Source organism: Thalassophryne amazonica, chromosome 6 (genome assembly GCF_902500255.1).
Source record: "Thalassophryne amazonica chromosome 6, fThaAma1.1, whole genome shotgun sequence".
NCBI classification, from domain to species: domain Eukaryota; kingdom Metazoa; phylum Chordata; class Actinopteri; order Batrachoidiformes; family Batrachoididae; genus Thalassophryne; species Thalassophryne amazonica.
In genome coordinates this window covers 73,718,159-73,743,676 of record NC_047108.1, presented here as the reverse complement: position 1 = coordinate 73,743,676, position 25,518 = coordinate 73,718,159, and the positions used below count along the sequence as shown (strand labels likewise).

Sequence of the window (25,518 nt, the reverse complement as noted above, 5' to 3'; positions counted from 1 at the left end):
CTTTGGAGGGAGCTGAAACTCCAAACCTGAAAGATCTAGAGATGATCTGTATGGAGGAGTGGACCAAAATCCCTGCTGCAGTGTGTGCAAACCTGGTGAAAAACTACAGGAAACATTTGACCTCTGAAATTGCAAACAAAGGCTACTGTACCAAATATTAACATTGATTTTCACAGGTGTTCAAATACTTATTTGCAGCAGTAACATATAAATAAATTATTAAAAATTCATACAATGTGATTTCCGGATTTTTTTTTTTTGTTTTAGATTATGTCTCTCACAGTGGACATGCATCTAAGATGAAAATTTCAGACCCCTCCATGATTTCTAAGTGGGAGAACTTGCAAAATTGCAGGGTGTTCAAATAATTTTCCTCACTGTATATATATATATATATATATATATATATATATATATATATATATATATATATATATATATATATATATAAATCCACACACCCCATATGGACAATATAGCAGTAGTGGATTTTTTTTTAGTTGCACTGAAAAAAAAAAAATCACCAATTAACTAGCTACAGGAGAGGTGGTTTCCCTTGCAGTGACAATATGTATTACACACAGCTCTAAGAGCTTTAGCCTAATAATTGTAATAAAGCTTGTATCAACAACAACTAAAGCTCAAAATTATGCACAAGTAGACCTAATAAATGTCTTAAAATAGTTTGTCCAACACAAAACTCAGCATGTGGCTACACACAAGCCACTTATTATTATTATTATTATTATTATTATTATTATTATTATTATTATTATTATTATTATTATTATTATTATTATCTATGTCTATATGCTGGAATAAGGAATAGAACGCTTCAAATTATTGTTCATTACTTTCCATTTCAATCATACTCACAGGTGAAATGTTCATCCACAGCCTTTGAACTGCCGATTTGCGCAGTTTATAGCTGCACATGAAGGTTTTTTAGCAAAAATCACAAAGAATAAACTTGCGTGCACCTGGTTAAAGATAAGTAGAAAAGACCATTCAGGAGCAGAAAATGCAAGTGGTAAATTGCTTCAGAAATACTGGCCAATGAGCTATCCAGTGTTATATACAGATCAGTGGTCAGGACAGGTGTTTTGTTATCCATTCAATCATTCTATTTTTTTTTTCCTGTTCTTCATATTATTATTCTAACAACACACCAAGGAGGTTTTGTTCCCTCCTTTTTGTTTGTTAGAGGCCTGTGTCTTGGGGGACATTGTCAGGAGCAATGAGGCTCAGTTTTTCTCAAGACACCGTGCAGATAAACCAAAGTAGCCAATCACTTTTTAATCAGATTACTGCTTCATTCAGGTAGTAGGTCAGTTGCGGTGAAAGTGCTTGAAAGATCTGTTGTACCTCAGCGGAGGTGTGTGTTCTGCTCCATCTGATTATAATATGAATAAATTCTGCTGCACGTGTTCCAGGTTTCACGTGCAGTCTAAATATGTGTGGATAGTGATGTTGTTGTTGCAGTTGGTCTCTTTACAGTATGAGTCAGATTGTTTGCTCTGGTGTGTGAGGAGAACACACCTTTCCCCGCAGCCCGGTGTGGTGGACTCTGACCCAAACTCGGGATCAGTCCAACACACCCACCACTGCTAACAGACACCTGTACCGCTGCCAACGTCTGTGCCAAGTGTGACACTTCTTCTCTCTGTTCTTAATCCTCACCATCTTCTTAATTCCACCTGTGCAAACAGACGTCTTGGCTTATTAACACACATCATTTAGACACAGTCTCAGGGAACAATTTGCTTGTCACTCCCTGACCATGAATGGCATGTGCAAGGACAAATGTGCATCTGCACAGTTCATAGGTGGAACAATGCCTGTAATTACACTTAGATTTTCATGTGAAACCTGAACTGATGCAGGCGTTTCCAATATCAAGTAAAACAAAGCCATGACTGGCGATGATCCATTCTGCAAATTACAACTCGATGACACATAATCCTGCATACTGTAGTTGTTAGGACACTAACAGAACTAAAAACTATGCAAACAATAACAGCAAAAACCCTGTAATATTTCAAAGAAAAAAAAACGTTTCTGTGCCTGTTTCTTTAAATGGAAATAAGCTGCAGTTTACCACGCCCACTTTAAATCAATACTGGAATATCCACAAGAGATAAATGAAAGAATAGGCTGGCGGAAGTGTGCACGTGGTACAGTTCTTATTACACCACACTATGCCAACAAAGTGGCACTTAGTGGCCATAAATCAGCTTGATTTGACAGAAGTGTGTACTGAGGAAACACCATCTACAGAGTCAAAAACACTAGAGGAGAGGAGAACGTACCGGGTGTCCATTATAAATTTAAATCAAAGTTTAGTGATATTTTGAGAATGTTGACAAAAAGTATTTTGATTTATTATTTTAATCCTCTACTTCCATGAAGTCACCTCTTATAACATTTAACAAGCTCTCCACCTCGTTCTCTGCCCACACGTAACCTGTCATGTATTTTAAAATGCCATGTGATGCTTTCTGAGTGTCATGTGACCTATAACAAGTCAAGTCTGAGAGCGTGCACTGGTGCTGCACTTTACCGCATCTGCAAAGTCCACGGAGACGCCCAGGTCCTGGGTAGCAACCACCCAGTCAAATAACCATCTATCTGCCGCAGTCAGGTGAAATGTGGATGTGCCCTTGGCCTCCTGCAGCTACTGGGGTCCTCAGTGCTCATGCACCTGTGCGCCGCATGGCCAAAATGTTGCAGCTGACACTCCCTCACAATACACGTGATCCCCCTCATCCTCATCTCTTTCAGTAGTCAGTTACTAAGAGACTGTAATAGACAAAAAAGTTTTTTTTTTTTAATTGCCTGATTAAACCACCTCTTGCAAGTGTAAAAATCCTTTTATGATATTTGAAAGTGTTTTTTTTTTTCAAGTTTTTTCCTTTTCTTTGTCAAGTATATGCGTTTCCATTAAGCGTATTTTCAACTCAGGTACTTCAAATTGTGCAATTTGGAGGGAAAGGAGAGGAGTTGGTAATTTATGATTCATGAAGAAAGGTCTTGCACCTTGTTACGGAAATAAACTTTTTTAAGATTTGCCAGTGCTTGAAACACAAGATCACTGAAAGATCTTTGCTTTAACCAGGATAAGGCAATAAAATGAAAGTCCCATGACCAGCACTCTAAAACAGACCAGTGACAACACACAATTGTTTTATAGCAGTGGGCAGGATGTTGACCTGCACCCTACATTCATCAGTACCTCTGCCAAAGTTACACCAGCCTTCTGTTCACATCTCCTGTTGACATTTTTACACCCGTGTGCAAAGGAGCACATGGGGGTGTTGTTTTCAGTCCTTTGTGTGTGCGTGTGTGCACAGGTCAGGTCTGGGATTAGTGTTGGTGCCATGCATTGCTGCATCCACTACACTATGGCTGCCTTGGGACCTGAATGGCAGCCACCCAGGCAAAGAACTGATCCATCCGCACCTCTCAAAAGTAAGCATTTATCTGCCACAGCCAAAGGAAAAGTGTGCATCCCCTTTTACCTGCATCGTGGATCAGAGAAATGCATCACATGTCCAAAATGTTGAGCCAATTTCACTATGACAGATTGACAAATCTCTGGGGCCCAATACAGTCCTTGTATCCAGCCCTGTTGGTGCCAGCGGCTGCATTGAAATCACAGTCATCAATCACCAAATGAAGTTGCAAGAAAAAGTCTCTTACAGAGATATCACTCGCCACAACCAGAGTGTTGACTGAGGCAACAAGTTGGACACACACAAAAAAAGTCAAAGTCTCAGTCTCATAATATGCTCATTGACAGGGGTGATATTTGACACCATCTGAAGGAGCCAGTCTGCCACAGCAATTGCTGCTCCCATGGTACGCCGACTGTTGGAATGACAAGACCAAAAATAGGTACATCCACTCACCGAGGTCTGGCCTCTAGTCAGTCAGTGATCTTCAGAGACTGCATTCATAGTAATGTGAAGCTTTCCAAGTGACAGGAGTGGAAGATAGTCGTACGAAGGTTGGCTGAAATGTGCCTCTTATGCAATTATTTGAATAACAAGCAAGACACTCACATCATCTGCTTAAAACTCGGAGTGTTCTCTAACAGGTAGAGTCATTACCTTCGCTCTCAATGCACTCATGCCTAGGCCAGTTTTTGTATCATGTCAGTGAATAAATCAGGTATCGTCTCTCCACTAGTGATGCACAGGTGTTTGCTCTTCTGAATCATTAGTGTAACGGTGTCCCTTCAGGTGTTCTTTCAGTTTGGGATAAAGGAACAAGTTGAAGGTCACATGACAATCTGGCACAGGAGAACTTCACCTTCCTGTTCATGCTGAGTCAGAAGTCCCTGAGAAACCCACTTTTGGCTCTGTTTAATTTCAAGAGACAGCATCCATGGGACCCATCATGCATGTGGTTTCTACCCTTCTCTAGGGTGACCATATTTTGATTACTGAAAACCAGGACACTCTGCCCGGCAATGAGATATTCAAACGATACTCGTTTACTCAAAGACGCTCAAAGATGAAAAACAATGAAAACCAGGACATTTTCATCATTTTCTAAAACAAACAAACAAACAAACAAACAAACAAACAAACAAACAAAAAACAAACCCAGGACAGCCAGGGCAGGATATGAAAACAGGACATGTTCTGGGAAAACAGGACCATTTGGTCACCGTACTTCTAATTCCTTGCCCACCTCCTGGCTGTACCAACATTCACACAGACTTTGCAACAGACAGCAGTCATTCGTATCTAAATGTCCATGGATGCATAACCTCCACTGTGAGGAATTCCATAACAGCACATTGTTTCAAATACATGTCCATCTACATCTAATTTTTTTACTGACTACTGTGTGTATGTGTTACATCAAAGGTGATTCTGCGCATACCTGAAATTGCAGATGTAATTGTGTTGGTGTAGGAATAGCCAGTAAGGATTATTTCACCTTTTTGTGACAATGTTTTTCCTTAGATTTTTTTCACGAATATTATGATACCAATTGATTTATCCTTAATTTATTATTATTCCTTACCTCATCATTGTCCCTTTTATGTCTTGGTTACGTATGTCTAGTTTGTGATAGTACTGTGAGCAAGTACAACCGGAGGAAAATTCATTGCATATGTTGTCATACTTGGCCAATAAAGCTGATTCTGATGATTTACATGTACAACAATTTTCAATTGAGATCTGTTCATGCCGTTGACCAACCAACCAACCAACCAACCAACCAACCAACCAACCAACCAACCAACCAACCAACCAACCAACCAACCAACCAACCAACCAACCAACCAACCAACCAACCCATAAACTAACTAACTTACAGCAACAGAACCATCATCTTCTTGCCAGAGATAAACCGGCCAATATGAGTTCTGGGACACATTCACAACATATGACAAAAAAAAAAAAAAGATTGATTTAGCCTGTTTTATTGTGAAAACATCTCCACTTCTATCCAGCCAGTTGAGTTCATGCCAGTGTTTGCAGTTCACATATGTTCAGGTCATGCTTACAGTACATCCCCAAGTAAGCTTCAAAGTCATTTTCATATTATTAATCGATATATTTAAACATTCTGAGTGCCGCAGAGATAGAACATTACTGAAGAGACATCAGATCAGTTCTTATGAGAAGTGCAGAAAGACTTTTCTGGGGCAAAGGGCATTTTGTTCACCTCCATGATTGGAGCAAACACAAGAATGAAGGAAGAAATGCAGGAGAGCAAAACTAATTCAGGAGCATGACGATGGCTCCTCTGATGACACACTGACTCCTTTTGAGTTTACTGGGCAGAACCCTTAGCGGCATCAAACATCTTCTTCCTTCCCTCCATCCCCGACATGGCCTCCACATTCTTCCTCCAGTCACTGTCTTCCACTGGCCTCTTCTGCAGACAAATAATAAATGAAGGGACAAAACAATGAAATCACAAGTAAAGCAGGTTCAGAAGGTGAGATTTCCTTGCGGAAAAAGTCCGACCGGCACCAGTGAAACTATACTCAACAAAAATATAAACGCAACACTTTTGGTTTTGCTCCCACTTTGTATGAGATGAACTCAAAGATCTAAAACTTTTTCCACATACACAATATCACCATTTCCCATTTATTGTGGGCAGTCTAAGGCACACCTGTGCACTAATCATGGTGTCTAATCAGCATCTTGATATGGCACACCTGTGAGGTGGGATGGATTATCTCAGCAAAGGAGAAGTGCTCACTATCACAGATTTAGACTGGTTTGTGAACAATATTTGAGGGAAATGGTGATATTGTGTATGTGGAAAAACTTTTAGATCTTTGAGTTCATCTCATACAAAATGGGAGCAAAACCAAAAGTGTTGCGTTTATATTTTTGTTGAGTGTACATTTCCACAGGTGAGAGTACACAACAATCACTGCGTGGACACAAAAGCTACTCTAATGCACAATGGAGCCATTGTTCTGGGTACCGCACACACCTTCTCGGTGTCCTCTTTCTTGACAGACTTGAGGTTGGCTCGGAGGTCCATGGAGACTTTGTGCTTGGAGCCCAGCAGCGGCGAAGGATGGCGTCAGCAGACACACGCACACGTCGGAGATTAGGTCTCTTGAATTTCCCCCTGAGGTCCAACACCTTGATGTTGAGGTCCTTAATCTGAATTGTGGCCAGAAAATTGATAATTACTTTAGGTACAACATGATTGTGTCATGAGCTAGAGGTCAAAAGTGGTACTTTAGGTATATGTTCATGTTAAAGTTCTTCCTGCACTATAGGGTAGTGGTTTAAAAAAATGTCAAGGATCAACCAATTGTTGTGTTGTTCACAAAGAGCTACCCAAATGTGAAATCTTAACCAACCACATTTTTTTAAGAAATACAATTTTTCAGTGATGAACCTTACATACATACAAGACGACTGGAACAATAGGCTTCCCCAACATGTCTTGGCCAACCAAGGAAAAAACATTTTGCCTGGAGGCCTATTTTGCCGACAAATCATACCATTTGGAACATAATTTTGAAAGAACATGACTTTTATGCAAATTGACCAAGATAACTGAAATTTTGGGGAATGATCATATACACACTGAAGTTGTAGGATTTATTACAATTTTTATGGGTTGTTTTTTTGTGTCACCCTCTACAGTACTACTGTACTTTCAACATACAGCACAATGCCTTCAACAGAAGACCCCTGGTTTCAATGCCATTGCATGCGAAGGGCATACAACGTAAAAATTCCTGCCAAATCAAAATGCGGATCCATGGAGGATTTTTGTGGCCACCCTGAGCAAAAAATTGGGAGCAGTCAAAAGAATCCCACACTTGGAGCATACCTCCAATTAAATCAGAATGCCAAAATTGACCCTGTTGTCCCATTTGAAGAGCACAATTTGCTGCTTAAAACAATCTGCTCAACTGTCTTAAAATTTTAGAAGCCTTTAAAACACTCATTAAAATGGTGTCAAGAATAGCAAATACACTTTTTTATTTGTGAAAGTGTGCAGATGTATGTGCACAGGTACAGTAAACTCAGTATCGCTCTTCTTTGAGGGACCAGTGCAGAAATGACCAAAAATAATCCTGCCTGCCAAAGGGAGGAGACGTTACACCCAGAAACAAGTGAACACAAACTGCACTGGCTGTGCAGGATTAAAGAAAGATAGAAGAAAGTAATGAAAAAAAGGGAAAATAAGATAATAACCCTGATGGTAATAATAGTGTAGCCTAACAGGAGCCCTGCAGCCAGCTGGCACACACCAAAGTTGCAGACACACGCAGAGAGCAAGGCTCCTCAGCTGCAAAAGAGCCTAAATTCCACAGACGAGCCCACTGGTGTACCCATTGGTATGCTCCTTTGGGATACACACGAAGCGTGCACCACACTCACTTTGATCAATTTCTAGATCACACACCCAACTGTGTCACTAAATATGACCAGAAATCAATCGGCCTGAGCCTCTTTGAACAGGTATTTTCTAAAAACTGAGAGTTGTATACTGAAAACAGATCACACAGTAGAATGCACAACCAGAACCACATCACAGGCAGGTTACCCTCAGTCCACATTCCAACCCTTCGCCATGTGACTTTTTTGGGATGTTTGCCCATAATTGCCTGAGAAATTAATGAACAAAAATGGTCTGTCTCACAAGCACTGGTGAAATGTGGAAGAAGAAGAAGGGCCCTCATTGTCCAGACAACAAAATGTGCCCTCTGCATTTAACTCATCCAAATTACATTTAGACACAATCCAACCACTAGGAGCAGTCACAGTCTGGCAGCTGACTCCAGATGGAGAGGTGCTGCCTTGGTCCAGGGCAGAGAAAGGAGCATGACCGTAATATGCATGTTTTATGATGGTGGGAGGAAACAAATGTAGACACAACATGCAAACTCCACCCAGAAAGCAACTGAGCATGAGTGGAATTGAACCCCAGACCTTCTTACTGTGAAGAAGGTAAGGCCATTTGTCTGTGTTCTTGGGCAAGACTGCACTGTCCCAGCCCCCCAGCCGTAAATATGTCCCAGTCCTTATCTGAGAAAGCACGTGCATTGGACTGGTGTCCTGTCCAGCGGAAGTTGTTTACAGTCATCTCCTTCACACCATAGAATCTGGGCAAAAGTGCCACCAACAATGGGCCTCAGGCACTAGATAAGACACTTAAATGGACTGCATTTACACAGTGCTTTTTCATCTGAATTAGAAGCTCAAAGTGCTTTACAATGATGCCTCACAGCCACCTATACACATCAATGTTAGGGTGCTGCCATGCAAAGCGCTCGACTGCACACCAGGACCTTGCCCAAGGCCCCTTAAGAATTTTCCCGGTCAAGGAACCTCTTGTCTGAAGCCCATCACTTAACCACAAGACCTTCACCTCACTTCTTGTTCTCTATAAAGGAGGTATTGTTAGCCATTTTTCATGAAATCTGTGAGGAGATTAGCCAAGAAAGTACCCAATGAGTTCTTGAGAAGATCCAGAAAGACAGGGTGGATGTAGGTTTTTCTTCACTTAAAAAAAAAAAAAAAAAATGCTATAATAGAACTTTAAATCTAATTTTCAGAAAAAGAGTGAAATTGTGGCGTATATAGGCCAATAAATAATCCATAAACTTTTAGACTGTTTATAACCTTTCCTAACATTGTGAGACAGGGTTTTAAAAAAATTATAATATTAAATTCTGGCAAAAAATTGACATGAACATCAATAATGATGGTTCAACATGTTACACACAATTTTTGCTCTGTTGAAGTGTAATATATATATATATAAACACATGCGCGCGCGCGCACACACACACACACACACACACACACATACACAATGGATTTGGGAGAAGATCCTAGCAGAATGGGAACACATTTATTTGGGTTTATACATTTCTGCAGATTCTTTTTTTCTTCAATACAACCATCCACAATAGTCCAGCAGTTAAGGGATAGAATTGTGCACTTTTTTACAAAAGTGCCAAACTTTGTCCAGGGACTCTTTAGGTTATATTAAGTCATGTCAAAGCAGGAGACATTTGATTTTAGCCCTGTATCCTGATTTTTTAAAAGGGTGTTTGCATAGTTATAATACAGTGTATATTTTGCAATTCATATGACAATACGATCATATGGTTATTATGTAGGGGGCCAGTGATCAAGATTGGACATTGTTAAGCTGTAGAGAATGGCAACTGCAACTAGTGCAAAGCTATACTGAGCCTACGTGATTATGTATCGTCTGTCGTGCGGCGTCATACGTCGTCGTACATCCTTATATATTAGCAGGGTGGTATGTTTCAAAATGGAAAGAGGTACAGGACTCATTTCAGGCCTGTAGGGATCTTTAACAGGCCTCTACCTCTGAGACATAAAATTAGGTCACTGTGATCTTCCTAGCATGAAAACTGGAGAGAGTAGTTCATTAAAAATATTCATGAAACATTTGTGCATATCTAGGAAGTTTGCCAACCAGGTATTTACAATGTTTTCAGTTAAAAAATATGGTGATAATCATCTTAATACCAATAACATAAAATAATAATAACAACAACAACAATAATAATGGTTATGGCCATAAAAACAAAATTGATTTCTTGTAATTAATAAAAAAGCATTTCTTTCCGTTCAAACACTGTTGTTATTTTAGAGTGTAAATATGTTAGAGTGCATGAGTAGCATCTTTCCTTTGCCCTATGCTCACAAACAGCTATATTGCATAGGTATATTGATATTCACAATGAGTTAGACAATATTTAGTCACTTTCCCTAGATTAACGCTTTTTCTAAGAGTGTAAGCACACTGAAGTACATCCAAAGCATCCCTACTTAGCCTTAATACATTTTTCATAACCTTCATGTTCATATTATGAACTTAAAAAGACATTTGGATCAGAGTTTGTCATGAATCATATGCTGTAGAAGGCTGACAATGGTTATTCTCTTAAACCCAAGTTTTTAGAGTGTAGACGTTTATGGATTCAATGTCTCCCGATCTTATATACTTCAGGACACTATAAAGTACCTCTGATAAAGTTTTGCCGCTTTTGTATAAAAGTGCATGATTCCCCTAAAATTTGTCCCTTAGCCACCAGACTACAATGAAAATGGGATGTTTTTAAGGAAATGAACACATTTATACCTCACGCGTGTTGAGCATGACTTTGGCTTCAATGTCATATCGTTCCTCATCCACCACGTCGATCTTGGCATGGAGCTCTCTGCACAGGTTCTACACACAAACACACAAATGACTGCAAAAAATTATGACATGACAAAACTGATCATTTAGAATGCTTGCAGTGTAGGTTATCGATTGCACATTAAGATCTTCAGTAGAAGCGATCTGCATGATAACTGCAAGAGATGATGTTTGAGATGCAAAGCTGAGGGAGGATGGAAGGAAATTCAATTTGTTTGAGGAAAGGTTACCTGCAGGTCTGAAAGGCTCATGCCACTGGTGTTTAGAGGAGGAGCTCTTTCTGACAGATACTTGTGTTTCTCCTCCTCTTTATCCAGGATCTCCTGCTCCAATTCCTCCTTGGCCTTAGCCACCATCAAACTCTGAACAGACAGGAAATTCTGCTTTTTCTCCTGCTGCATCATAGTGTTCTCTCAATATTAAAACAAAGACAACACGATAACGACACGAAATGTGAGCTCTGCTGCCATCGTGTGGTTAAATATGTGTCACACACTTACCTTAAGCATCAGCTTTCTGGAAGCTGAGATCTTTGGTTTCCTCTGGAAAGAGAACACAACTTGGTAAAAATATAGTGCTTGAGTTGCAAATAAAAAGTCAGTCATTTATTCATTTCTTTAGATTATTTTCAGAATTAAGCATATCTGTCTTTTTTTGTTATCTGTTTCAGAAAGAAATCTAAATAAAAATCAGAATTTATAAGAAATGTTATAACAGGTTGGCCTTTGGGGCAAGGACCAGCTGATCAGAATTTTAGGCAGATCCGGAGTAGTGGTAGAGTCTCTCATATCTTCCCAGTGAACTGTGGTGTTTGTCAGGGATATGTTCTGGTTCCTCCTCTGTTTAATGCTTGCACGGACTGGGTTTTGAATCTGTTTTTTCTTCTGTAGCTCAAACCGCTTTACAGCGATGCCACACATTCACCCATTCAGACAAACATTCACACATCAATGTCAGAGTGCTTGCCATGCAAAGTGCTTAACTGCACACTGGGAGCAAGTTCGTGATTAGTGATCTTAACCAAGGGCCCTTAGTGATTTTCCTGTTTGACAGGAATTTCAACTGTCAATCCTTTTATCTCAAGCTCACCACTTTAGTTTGTGGTATCCAGCAAAATCAGGGCCTTTGTTAGCACAGAAAGGTTTACTGAGCTTGACTTTGCAGATGATGCTGTGATCTTCATTGAATCAATGGATACCCCAATTGCAGGACTTGAGAAGCTGAGCAACAGGTTGGAGCATCTGAGTTTGATTGTCCTGGATCCAGAGTAATATCTAGGCTTTAAATGGCCTCTTGGATTCCTCCATCAGAACTGGATCTGTATGCATTCAAAGTGTCTAACTTACAGATAGATTCACTTATCTCAGTAATGACATTCCTGTCTTTGGGATCAAGAAATACCTGGGAGCTCATGGAGTCATGAGGTCTCTGGACAAAGGCCTTTTTGATACCGGAACCTTTGCAGGACAATGAAGGTCCTTGTCTTTAGGGTCCTGGTGCTGTCTGACGTACTGTATTGTTGTGTTGGATGCCTTGGAGACTTAACACAACGACTGAATGTCTTGGTTCTAGGTCTCCTTGGAGAGTCCTTGAGTACTACTGGAATGACTTTGTCTCAAACAAGTGGTTACTTAGGGAGACTCAGATGAGAACTACATTATGAGGAAACATAATGCAGCCCCCAACATTTGGGCACATGAAATGTTTCTTTGGGGTTGATCCAGCGCACAGGTGCCTCAGTGCGGAGGATTCCAATGACTGCAAAAGCCCAAAGGGTTGCCTACGTATCACCTGAATGGGTCAGATAGATGGGTAGTTTTGGAAGGTGGGGATGGACTGGTTGTCTGCTTGGTGGTTGCCATCCAGGACCTAGGGCAATTCTCTTGCGTGGTGGATGTGGTAAAAATGGTTTGAAATAATTTTTAACCTTTGTGAGACATTCTTCTGATAATTTAAAAAACAGTCATCACATGAGCTCCTTGGCACAGGTACCAGACAGTAGAATGCACAGTCTTACTTCTTGCCTGCAAAAAGAAAAATGGAACAGACTTAAAGGTATAAAAACAAATGTTGAGAGACCATATCAAAATATGTGTGCCTACGTGTGTTAGTGAATGTTCTATAATAAGAACACAAAGCCTGATTACTCACACGTGCTCAGGCATCCTGCTGAAAAGATATATCTGGAGGAGAGACAGGAAAGACAAGAGACATGTTCAACAGTTGTTGTTTGTCAATCAACTTTTGGGGAACCAGTTCAGTGCTTTTGTGTATGTAGATGCTGCCTCTGGTCCTGCATGTCCTTACGATTGTGAAGGAAATATCTTGAAAGGTTTTTGATAATATTTGCACAAAATTTGTTGGAATGACTGAGGGTTATCCAGGACAAAGGGATATGATTTTGAGAAATACTGGTTAAAAGTCAAGGTCACAGGACAAAGTCTAAATTGGGGCCCGATCCCTATTTCCAGGAGATATTTAAAATGGCTATTCCAAGGAATTGGTTAAAGATATGCTCATAGTTACTATTAAACACTAATATGAAGTCATATACCACCTTGCAATTGGTCAACTTGTTTGACTTGGGGTGACCTTTAAAGTTCAAATTCAAGGTCATAGAAGTTTAACTAAAACACTTTGGAGCCAAAGTGCATTAAACGTTAAAAGGTTGTCTGTTTTATTTTTATTGATTTATTATTATTATTATTATTTTTGCTGCTCAAGAAGTAAAATAAAACAAAATAACTTTTTTGTTGTCTGTCTTGTCAAAAATATATTCAGACTACAGAATCTGTTGTGAATATTCCTATTTTGTTAGTAACATACATATTTATTGGTGCAGGGGGTGAAACTGTTTTAAATCACCTCAACTACTCAAAGTCTTAACTCATCTCAAAGCGTCAACGTAACTGTCTTCACTTTTCTTATCACTTTATCTCATGACCTTCTGCCCTTTAGCACATTTGCAACTGCTTTACCTCCCTCAGTCCCTTAATCTTGAATTTTATCTCACCTTTTCTCTCTTTCCGTTCCTATTCCTGCAAACAATAACACCACGTAAGACCTCTGAGTGTGATGGGGTTACAAATGCTCCAGTGGATTAAGAAAATTCCAGACTCATAGCCGTCGCTCATCCAAAGCCGCTGCCTCTCATCCCCATCTTTCTCCTCAGGATTATCTGATGGAAAGGAATTTAAAGTGGCCCTCATCCCCAAATAGACGCGGGACATCAGATAAACAGCTGTGAATGACAAATGTGGTCTGGGGTAGTCGGTCAGGCACAGGGATTTACCGTCAGTCACTCATGGATGCTCACGAGCGTCTGTGGGGCAGCCAAGTTGGCGGAACAGAAACAGCCATATAGGTGCTTTGGAAAGTTGGAGTCAGGCTGTTATTTGAACAGAGTTGCTTCAGCCACAGGTCGGAACTAAGTTTGTCATCTGCACAAAGTTTACTTTGAGTAGAATCAGCACAAGGTCGAGGCCAGTGAGGAAAATACTTGGTAGGCCCCCCACCGTACTGTTCAGTACTATCCATTGGTGGGCACCAATCAGCTAATTAGTGAAGCTAACCTTTTCATTGGCGGATTAGCTTTTTCAGCTAACTTTGAAAAACATTAGCGGATGAACTAGCGTCCAGTGAATTTAGCTCTGCTAAATTTAAATCAGCTAACATTTAAATAAAAACAAAGCTCAAAGGTCAAAAATGTTTGTAAACCCGGCTGTGCAAAGGCAACAAATATCACGGTGAGGAGATGAAGGAACGAGATATCAAGCCAGAACAAATGCATTAATTTGATTATTTTCCTGACTATTTTTTTTTTTATATTTCTTATTAAATAGTTTCTATACTGTGAATAAACTGTACATTGAATGGAAACCTCTGTTTAATTTTCTTTGCTCATTTAATTATTTACAACATTTGATCTTAGTATGCTAAACCCTTTTTGGGAGTTTCCAAGTTTACACTTTGACAGATTAAAATTTCATATCTTTAGATCTTTTTTTCAGGGTTTTAGAGCCCCGCCTTCAAAAAAACCAAACAAACAAAAAAAAAAAAACAATCAAAAAATAATTTATATAGTAACACTTAGTTTTGGCTAAATGTTGCAGGCAGTTTATCAGTTTAGCATGAACTTTTTAGTTAGCAGATTAGCAGGTATTAAAGCTAAAGTTTAGGCTAGCTGCTACTATCTGTGATTTCTACAATATCTTTAATCACATTCGCTTGTCCCTAAAAATCATATGGTATGTATTAAAGTTTATCATTGGTCATTTTAAAGGCTGTTCAATAAAAAAGAAATTAAATCCTATAAAACAAAGGGTTGCAACTGCCAATACTTGATAATTATTCTCATATATACAGATTGTCTATGCAAAGACGAAGGTGAGGTGGCAAACTAGACCAGATCACTGTTACAGACAACATCATAAAAGGACCTTACCGGCGTCAGCAGCAGGAGAGAAATGCCAGATGGACAGACAAGAGATGAAGTCAACAATTTGGTGACCCTCTATTTAACGGCACCTCCCACTGCATCACTCTGTCCTGTCTCTTTTGTTAGTGGAGGCTATTATTAGTCCTCTCATAGAGCCTAAGCTTATTCTCTCCATTCAATTTATTATAAACCAGCTGCCAGAGCCTGGAGCTTTGAACTCAACGTCAACAAACAGGAGACAATGTCTCAGCAGAAGTTAAACAGTCTGAACCAACATGAACGTCATTAAAACATTGGAATGTTAGAAGAAAGATGCTGGAATTTGCGGAAGAAATGACAGGGAGATGGGGACGGAGGTTTAGAAAGACATAACATGACTGACACCTGTCCCATGGCACGATCTACAGTACAGGGTACTCCAAACTGTAACCTACTGATATCATTGAACTCAAACATCAACAGAAAGCTTTTCAGTGAGACGCTTCTGTCAGATTCCATCCAAATCGCATCTCCAGCATAAACGGCGCTGGAGTCACCCAAGGTCACCCAAGTGTCACCCAAGGTCAAAGGTAGTGCCCAACTGATATATCAATTGGCTGATAAATATTGTGTAGGACTTCAGCATCTGGAGAAAGCCATGGAGACACTCACATGTCATCCGGCAGTGGAAGTTTGATGTCTACATTCGAGAGATGGGGATGAACTGGCTGTCTGCCTGGGTGGTTGTCATCCAGGGTGTTTATGGTGTATGGTGGAGGCACCAGGGGCGTACTTCCAGAACTGACCTTATTAGTAATTAGTAGTAACCATAGCAGAGGTTATGAAATACACACAAAATATTTGAGAAACACACAAAATGCTTTTTTTTATTGCATGTCACAATTATAACAAGAGGCTTTGACATATAAAAAACGTGCAGATTTAGATGAGGCATGGCTTTACAGAGGCGTGACACCACATGGAAATCCCATCTAATTTAAAGTGTGATTCTGTTCTCTCGAGGATTGTTCTGTTTTGCTGTTGAAACCAGAAGTTACTGACGCTGTCTGGACAGTGGGAGATAATGAAGGAGAGAGAGAGAATGAGCTTTACTGTATTTCTGTTTCGTGGCATATCGCAGTTTGTGTTTCAATGTTTTTCCCTGTAAATTACATTTGTAATACAATACCAGGTATGACAGGCTCCCTGTTCGCAAGACGACCAAAAGGAAGAATTTTCCAGAAGCAGAAAAAACATACAGTATGAGGCATTGTGGGATATTTCACGGCTCACTGTGGTATTTCAGGAGCAGATGACTGACGAGAAGTGTCCCAGAAGTACTGTGAAGTGAAAACAAACCAAATCTGTTATCGAGCATCACAACGGCCAGAACTTTGTAGAAACACAGCTGGAGTCAGCTGAGCTGCTGGCTTCTATCAAGAGCCAAAAAATGTGAAGAGGAGCCGGCACAGGACAGCCTCACAGCCACTGAGCTGAAGTGTTTTTATGGTCAGCGGGAGACAGACCTCTTGTGGTTTAACACTCACACAGCAGTGTCTTCGTCTGAGAGGAATCAGATGGTTACTGGCAGATTTTAAACCTTTATCTTGCACACATATACTGACTGATTATAACCTACAAAAGACAGACGTCATAAGTGTTGTTCTGCCAAACATCCACGCCAAAAGGACATGGGTTTGTGAAATCTTGATCAAATTACTGTGTTTGTGTGTGTGTGTGTGTGTGTGTGTGCGTTCAGAATCGGTTTGTGACCTCGTGGGACATTTTGTCTGCAGAGAAGCGCAGACACACTGAACATGGTTTATGATGTTTAGAGAAGACATTCCAGTGAAGAGTGTGAGCACACATACTGCTGGACATCATCACAGGAGGGATGTGCAAAAATCACTCCAGCTGAAGTGTGCCAAATACAACTAGAAGCACTCAGAGAGTGCAAACCTCCGCCAAGGCCATAGGGTCACTGACCCTAAAGAGATTCCCTCCTTGGCACAGTGATCTATTCAACAATTCAGTGTTACAACCAAAACTATGACACATACACTTTTCTTTCCTGTATATTTGACATCCTTGACCATGAAAACATACCACTAGAACTTGGAATCACTTTTATGTCTTTATTAGTTCAAAAGTTATTGTATAAAAACGATTTTTCGGGAATGGCGGTTTTCTTCTGGATGTAGCTCCATAACATTTGAAGCTACATCAAATCTGATGACACCTTACTGAATCAGTACAGATTCAGCTACAATTTGGTGTTAGTTGTGCATCTCTAGCTTCATTTGTCACCTCACACTGACACATTTTCTATTTTCCCTATATTTTTGCATATTCTGGATCACCAGATCCGGAATCCGGATCCGATCATCACCAAATTTTGTTGTTTGACAGAACATTTGACTATGTTACACCCTAATTTTTTTCAAGCTTTTCTGTCTTGTTTTTGTGGAGTTAGAAACTAGAATGTCAAAATTCCCCATTTCCCGCAATGGTGAAGAATCCTTTAAAAATTCCTGGATCTGGGCTCGTGCTTCGGATCACCGCTAAAATGTAATTACTATTCCTCTTGTCATTTCCAACCACTCCACAAAATTTCATCAAAATCCATTCAAACGTTTTGAGTTATCCTGCTGACAAACAGACAGACAAGCAAACAAACGCGACCGAAAACATAACCTCCTTGGCGGAGGTAATAACTGTTGCAGAGAGAAAATAATGACTTATTGCATCTGGTCAAACCACTAAGAAGCTTTTCCTGTCAAACATTATGTCACTGTGTACGAATATTTGTTAAAAAGTGTCTGCAGGCTACAAGAGCAATCTGAGATTTCTGATGTCCGCATATCCAGATCACCTCCAAAATTCAGTGGCGTCTTCCATGCCCTAATATCTATTTGCAGTGCAAATTTGTTGAGAATCCGTGAAGTAGTTTTGATGTAATCCTTAAAAACCCATAAAGAAAACTCCTGAGCCAGAATCTGGATCACCTCCAAAATTCAGTGGAGTCTTCGATGCCTTAATATCTATCTGTGGTGAAAATTTGGTGATAATCCGTAAAGTAGTTTTGAATTAATCCTTCAAAGCCTATATAAAGTGAAATCTTGATCTGAATTCAGATCCAGATCACCTTGAAAATTTAATGGAGTTTTCCATGCCCTAATATCTATCTGTGGCAAAACTTTCATCAAAATCTGTGCAGTACGTAGTTTTGACATAATCCTCCTAGCTGACAGACAGACAAATAAATAAACTCGTGCAACCCATTCTTATGAAGCACTGTGAATGATATCATACACAAAGAAAACCATGCATATTTCCACAAACATGCACAATGCATATGACATCTGTAACAATCAGACTGTGCTCCGAGATGGACTATATGCAATTTAATATGCCTCTTTCTCTTTTTTTCTTTCTTTTTTTGTAAAAACTTTGCGTTCGAATGGCCCAAGTAGTGGGTCACCCCTCTGAGTCTAGTCTGCTTAAGGTTTCTTCCTCAAACACGCCAGTCTTTTTCAGTAACGTTTTCATCACTTTCTGGCTGATGAATACATAGGATATGTACAAAATGTTGTGCTTACCTTTAATTACTTTTTACTGTGAATATTTTGTGAGGATAACCTAACTAATGACCTACATGAATATCATGTCAATATTGGACTTTGAAAGAAATCTTTGAACTGTTCATGTTCTGGGGCAGAATGATTGTCCCAAATACATCTTTAATAATAGTAATAATAACAAGAGCAATCTGAAATTTCTGACATCTGCCAATCTGGATCTGGATCATGTCCAAAATTAAGTGGAGTCTTTCATGTCCTAATATCTATCTGTGGTGCAAATTTTGTCAAAATCTGCTAACAGACAAAACGAGTAAATAAGCACCAATGATTTTATTATGTCCTTGGCGGACATAATAATAATAACAACAACATGAAGTAGCCTATGTGAACAATTTTGATTTATTCTTATTTTTTAATCAGCACAGGGCCAAAAATCCCCCCCCCCACACACACACACACTCCCACAACCAAAGCCCTCTTGACTTGCCTTTTGGTGCTATGATGAACTACAGCTGTTAGCTCCTCTTGCGCCCACATAAAAAGGATTTGTTTGGCAGCATTTATTGGATTGACCAACATGCAGCATAATGGGAAAATCCAAGCAGCTCAGAGCAGAGCTGAGAAAGAGGACTGTAGATTTACACGGCTCTGGAATGTCTCTTGGTTTCGATTCAGAGAGTTGGAAAATGTGCAGGATAGGATGGGAACCACTGGGATATATATATATATATATATATATATATATATATATATATATATATATATATATATATACACACACATTTACACTCAATTTAGACATCAAGTAATTATTTCAGACTTCATACTATTTTTGTAACAAATCTGACAACTGTCTGACATTTCTATATGTAGGGTTTAAAAAAACAAAAAACATTTATGTTGCTGTTGTACAATTCTTCTTATTAGCAATAGTTTTTCCTCCATTGTGACCACAGTTACCATGTCTGTGTGGTGCAATTCCAATAAATTTAAACTTTTGATGTGGTGCAGCTCCACAGGGCATGTTGCATTCCTCTGTGCAAAAACAGTTACCACTGAAACACACAATGGAGGAGATGTGCACAACACATTTTGCTGCACCACAGTGAACACAGCCTTACTTTGTTGAACAGTGAACTGATACCATAGGTAGTTGTTTTGTTGTGTTCGGTTTCTCTGTGTGTTGAGAGAAACCTGCCAATATCTAGTGCTGGGTTTGAATCCCACTCATGCTACCTGTTTGTGTGCTTGAGCAAGATATTTAAATCTGTGTTGTCTCAGTCCACTCTGTAAATGGGTACCGGCCTTGGCTGGGGTAGGAATCTGTCACACTGGTGTCCTGTTCAGGAGGAGTCTTTCTGCTTGATGCAACACTACGGAAACCAGAGTCTGGAGATAAGCAATGGTCATCAGAGCCTATGAAGGACTTTAATTCTTTTATTCTCTGTATAAGCTTTAATATCAAGCTGATTTACAACCCCATGCTGGAATGGCGTTAGTCCAGGATGTTATTTAAAATGTTAGATAATATCTGTAGTTTTCTCTAAAAGATATTAGTCCTATCAACATTCCATTTGGGCGGGCGTTCATCCTTGACCCAAAATACATATGGCATACTGTACCAAACGCCAAATGTCAGCTGTCTCCAATTGCACACATGCAGAGCTAAAAAATGTATCTTTATTACAGATAACCAATAAACCGTCAACTTTTAGTATTGATTCGGACGCGGCCACATCAGATTACACTGTCGGCTTCTGATAAACCAGTTTCATTTTCACTTTTTGCTGCTGGGTAAATTCAAGGATCCACAAACACATAAGAATGCATGAAAAACGAATGAATAAAAATAAACCCCCAGACACTTTCATCATCTTTCAAAAGCAGTAAAACACAGTATTAGAAGTCACAGTTTATCTCGGTATTTGATACACATCATTTACAAACTAAAAGCTGGTGCTTTTTTCACACGCTTTGAACTCTATTGCTTAAACAACCAAAATATGTCCATTACTGCATTGATTGGCCTAATAAATAGACATGAAATATAAATTCTTACCTGTGGGATTCATCTGAATAAATAATCCACATAAAGCGTCCTTTCTTAAAACCAAACAGGTCTAAACATGAAGAAAAGTCCCTCTGTACACAGCTGTGCCGCGAGAGCTCCTCTCCCCCACCGAGTCTTGGCGATTAAATTACAAGCCACAAAGAAATAAAATAATGTCAAATTAGTCTGTTTTGTTTTTGTGTTGAACTCACTCTAACGTCCAAAGTGAACCTGAACTACACTACCCACAATGCTCCCTGCGTCAACCGGCCAATTGCGCTTAATAATGACGTCAAGTGACAGCCAGTCTGCTACAAACACGAGACATGGACTAAAATGTTTGATTTTAGGGTTACAAACGTTCTTGACCGTTAAACCTTTGCTCACTTTACCAGCAAAAAAAAAAAAAGTTATCGGGACTGAAAGTTATCAGAACTAAATTTATTGGAAGATAATTGGTTTGATGATGGTTTGAAATTTATCTGAAAAGCTAATCTGCTAGCAAAAACATGAGCTTTGATAATTATCTGTTATCGGATTAGCTGAACTGTGCCCACCACTGTTTACTGGTTAGCTAAAATAGTTAATTTCTCCAAAAATATTAGTCCTCGACTTTCCGTTTTTGCAGCATCCATCCTTGACCCAAACTACGAGGGTAGGCTGAAAGTTCTAAGGCTGACAATGATGGCAGTTGTCGAATTGAACAAATTCAGGGTTATTTTTCTACATAGTCTCCCTGTAACTCCACACACTTCTTCCAGCGGTGCATGAGGTTTTTTTCAGGTTTGGGAACAGATGAAAGTCCGAGGGTGCCAAGTCAGGGGAGTATGGTGGTTGATCTACCAGTTCGAATCCACACTCGTGGATAGTGGCCATGGCCACTGTTGACTTGTGAGCTGGGGCATTGTCTTGATGGAACAGCACCCCTTTCGTCAGCTTTCCTGGTCGCTTCTTTTTGATAGCCTCGCGTAACTGTCTCATTAGGTTAGAATAGTACTGTCCATTTATGGTTTCTCCCTTTTCAAGATAGTCCACGAACACAATGCCCTTGGCATCCCAGAAAACTGAAACCATGACCTTCCCCGCAGACGAAACAACCTTGGCCTTCTTTGGAGGTGGTGACCTTGGGTGTTTCCACTACATTGATTGTTTTTTGTCTCTGGTTCAAAGTGGTGAACCCAACACTCATCCTGGGTAAGAAAACGTTCCATGTAATTGGCTGGATCCTCTTCAAATTGTGCCAAGTTTGCCTTCGACATGACTAGCCTGGTGTGTTTCTGATCAGACGTCAGAAGACGTGGCACCCACCGAGCTGACACCTTTGACATTCCAAGTTCTTCATGCAGAATGTGTTCAATTCTCTCACGGGCTATTCTCACAGCATCTGCTAGCTGATTAATCGTTGATCGTCTGTCGTCCATCACCATTTCATGAACAAGGTCAATGTTTTAATGGGTTGCGGCTGTTGCAGGCCGCCCAGACCTTGGGTCGTCTTCAAGGCTCTCTCTGCTCCTCTTAAATTCAGCTGCCCACTTCTGCACTGTAGATATGGAGGGAGCTTCATCCCCTAATGTAGCAACCATATCCGCATGAATGTCTTTGGGCTTTAACCCCTTCTTATGCAGGTACTTAATCACACGGTGATGCCAGATTTTGTCCATTTTTGCCATTTCCCTCTACCACAAACTTTCAAACTTGGCTATGAACCACAAACTACCTCACAACCTGGAAGAAAATAACACAGTCATCAGAAGAGTTGAACTTAATGCATGCCAAGTTTTATTGAAATGGCATTGCTCCTTCTTGGTGAGCCTTAGAACTTTTCAGCCTACCCTCGTACATAAGCACACCAAACGGCAAATGTTGGCTGCCCCAGTTTTAGCGTGATTGAAGCCGCACGCATGCACACAGAGGCCACTTGGTTATTATAGATGAGGGAGAGTAATCTATGACATTATGGCCATGTGGTGCATTTTCCCAAGTATGATCCATCACGCAGATACCTACAAGGCCAAAATTCCAGAGCAGGTCACAGCTTCCATGTGAAACTTGCCTCAACACAGGAAGATAATGCTGTATGACTCTCATATCACCACAACACACATTTCTGGACACACATGTATTCTATCCCAGCCACTACACACTTTCAGGAAACTTCAGCCGCATGACATTTCTAATCAGTCTGCTGACTTAACGGAGGTTTGTGCTGTTTGTACAATTTAGACAGCTGACTGGACAGATGACCTCTACCACGAAACAGATCTAAGGTTTGTGATTATGGCCAGTTCCAATGCTGGTGGAGGCACCTGGTGGTGGTTGGATGTAAGTGCAACTGGTTCACAATGCGATCCATCGCTGTTATTGCTCGTGTTCTGTTTTTTTCTGAAGTGCAGTACCTGGTAGGAAAAATATCTGTAGTAGCAGCACACAAAAACAGATCATCATTTTGTCAGTTGTTGCCATTTGGCAGCACATGAATGACATTTATACATATTTGCTTGAAAGTGTGTCAATCTGGGGTAGTCTGATAGAACCCAAATGCATTTATCATGCAGATTTAGTAATAACCAAGAAAGTAAGTTAAAAACACAAACACAACACAAGGCAGAACATAGAATTTGGTGTTGAGGGAGGATGTACTGGTGCCAAACATTGCTACATCCACCACACAACTGAAGCACCCCAGTCCCGGTTGTCAGCCACCCAGATGATATACAAAGGATCATAACAGGGTCACATTTGTCACCTTTTTTTGTGTCTTGAAAAGTGATTTTAACGTTTATGGCCATAAACCTTCTTTTGTCACCAGTGTAATATACTATACTAGAACACTGACCCGTGGGGGACCATGGGGTCTAGATGTGGTCGTTTGTATACGGAGGATAGCTGACTTTTAGGGGAAATCTGTTTACAGTTATGCTACACTAACCTAGAAAAATTTCTTTGCTTTATGAAAGTTTTTAAAAAGATTTTCCATGTGTGTTAACATTAGATCAAATTTTTATTTTTTGCCTGTGTGACACTGTTGAGACACAATTCTGCTGTTTTGCCCAGAGTGTGAACATGTTCATTCTGGGTTTGGGGTCACATGGACACACAAAATGCCCAGATTTGAATCTGCTGTCTGGGGTGTTAGAGGATGGACAAACTGATGAATTCTGTCAGGTCTGCAGCAATGTCACAGGCTTTTATTTTGAAATACAGGCTCTTATTGTGGAAGGGTGTATTGGTTCGATCACCTTGGTGTTTTCACCTTGGTGTTATTGGCCTGAATATAACACAGGGCTTCGGTCGCCAAGCCCCGCCCCCCCAGAAATAATGCATCTTAAAGGAAGGAAAAAAATCAAGTCATAATGGACAATTTTCACGATGCGCTGCCATCTTGAAATCGAGATCGTTAGGGAGCCTCTCGCTTGCGTGTTTGGAGTCATTAGAAACATCTGCTCAGCTATCAGATTTCCAGGGAGTGAAATGGCCACTGGAGGCAAATTCCACGCTGTATTGGAAAGCAATTTTGTTGTCACTGTTGTTGTTAACCCACAAGGAATGAGAAGGAGTGCTGCACTGGTGCGAATATCGATCTAAAGCCCGGTCACATGGCACTAATGAAGGACACTGAAGCCAAAATGAAATAAGAAATCTGGACTTCCGTTGACTTTCAGAGACATAATTTAACCGTCGTCCAGCTTAGTTCCTGTACGAATCCCATCGACAACTTCAAGTCGTCTGTATTCCGTTTTGCTTTCTGTCCTGATGGTTCCTCATCGTTTGCGTAATTCCCGTACCCTCAGCTTTCCGTTTGACTGTCATCCAACTTCGTCCAACCTCCTAAGTCTGACATCTTGCACGAACGTTGTACACACACACACACACAAACGGCTGTGCGCCACAGATGGCTGTTCCTACTGCGACACAACTCCAACCACATGAGAAAGTTTTGTGACGGTTCTTGTTATTGAATGAAACCGCGTGTCCCATACCGGACAGAGTTGTGACGTGACATCATCACACATGCGTGTAGGCGCTGTCGAGCGGGATCTTGAAAATCCCCCATTGCAGACTCAACTTTTACACAAACACTTTAACACTTACGCCTACAGTTAATTTAAATCTCCAATTTACCTCACGTACGTTTCTTTGGAGGTGGGAGAAAGTCGGAGGGGATCGTCGCGAACGTCAAACAAAAAGGATCAGGGATCTTCTCACTGTGCAGCAACGGTGCTAACCACTAAGTCACTGTAGGGCCTTCAATGTGGTTTTAATAGCGCTATTTTCAAATACAGAAATTTGGTTTTTCAAATATGAGATTTGATCTTCAGAAAGTATTTTTCCAAAAATGTGTTGGTGATGGTGGTGGGGATGTGGCTCATAATATTTAGACTAATAAAGTAGAACATATATAGATATACAAATTCTTCCCAGGCCTCTATGAAAAGCACTATTTCTGTCAGTTCCTTTAAAAGAAACTGCTGCTGGCCACGCCTCCTCGCTGTTTGCAGAGAGGCCATCTTTTCACTTGTGTCCCACAGACGGTGTGGGTGCGTCACATAAAGCACACAATGAATAACAGAACAAGCAAGGTTCCACAACGTCTGTCACATCTGTCATAGTATTTTCAACCCAGCAATTTCAGACCCGAGTGGTGTTTATTTCTGTGCATGTAGTTTCTCTACATGCACAGAGAATTACAGCTTTGGGAATGTTTAACAAGTAGTACCAACCCATATTTATATATAAAAGGGAGACCAAAAAACAAAAAAAAAAAAAAACAGGCCCTCTTTAAGGTC

General features: G+C 40.2%; 1 protein-coding gene across 1 annotated transcript; it reads right to left on the bottom strand.

The window, feature by feature from the left end:
• Positions 1-5,421: 5,421 nt before the first annotated feature.
• tnni1a (troponin I type 1a (skeletal, slow)) lies at positions 5,422-15,267 on the bottom strand. Its single transcript, XM_034172492.1, is given in 9 exon segments — positions 5,422-5,895; positions 6,469-6,548; positions 6,551-6,644; positions 10,624-10,713; positions 10,914-11,045; positions 11,184-11,225; positions 12,701-12,707; positions 12,835-12,866; positions 15,128-15,267. Coding segments are annotated over 8 exon segments (564 nt in total). The 5' UTR covers positions 12,849-12,866; positions 15,128-15,267; the 3' UTR covers positions 5,422-5,790.
• Positions 15,268-25,518: the final 10,251 nt, after the last annotated feature.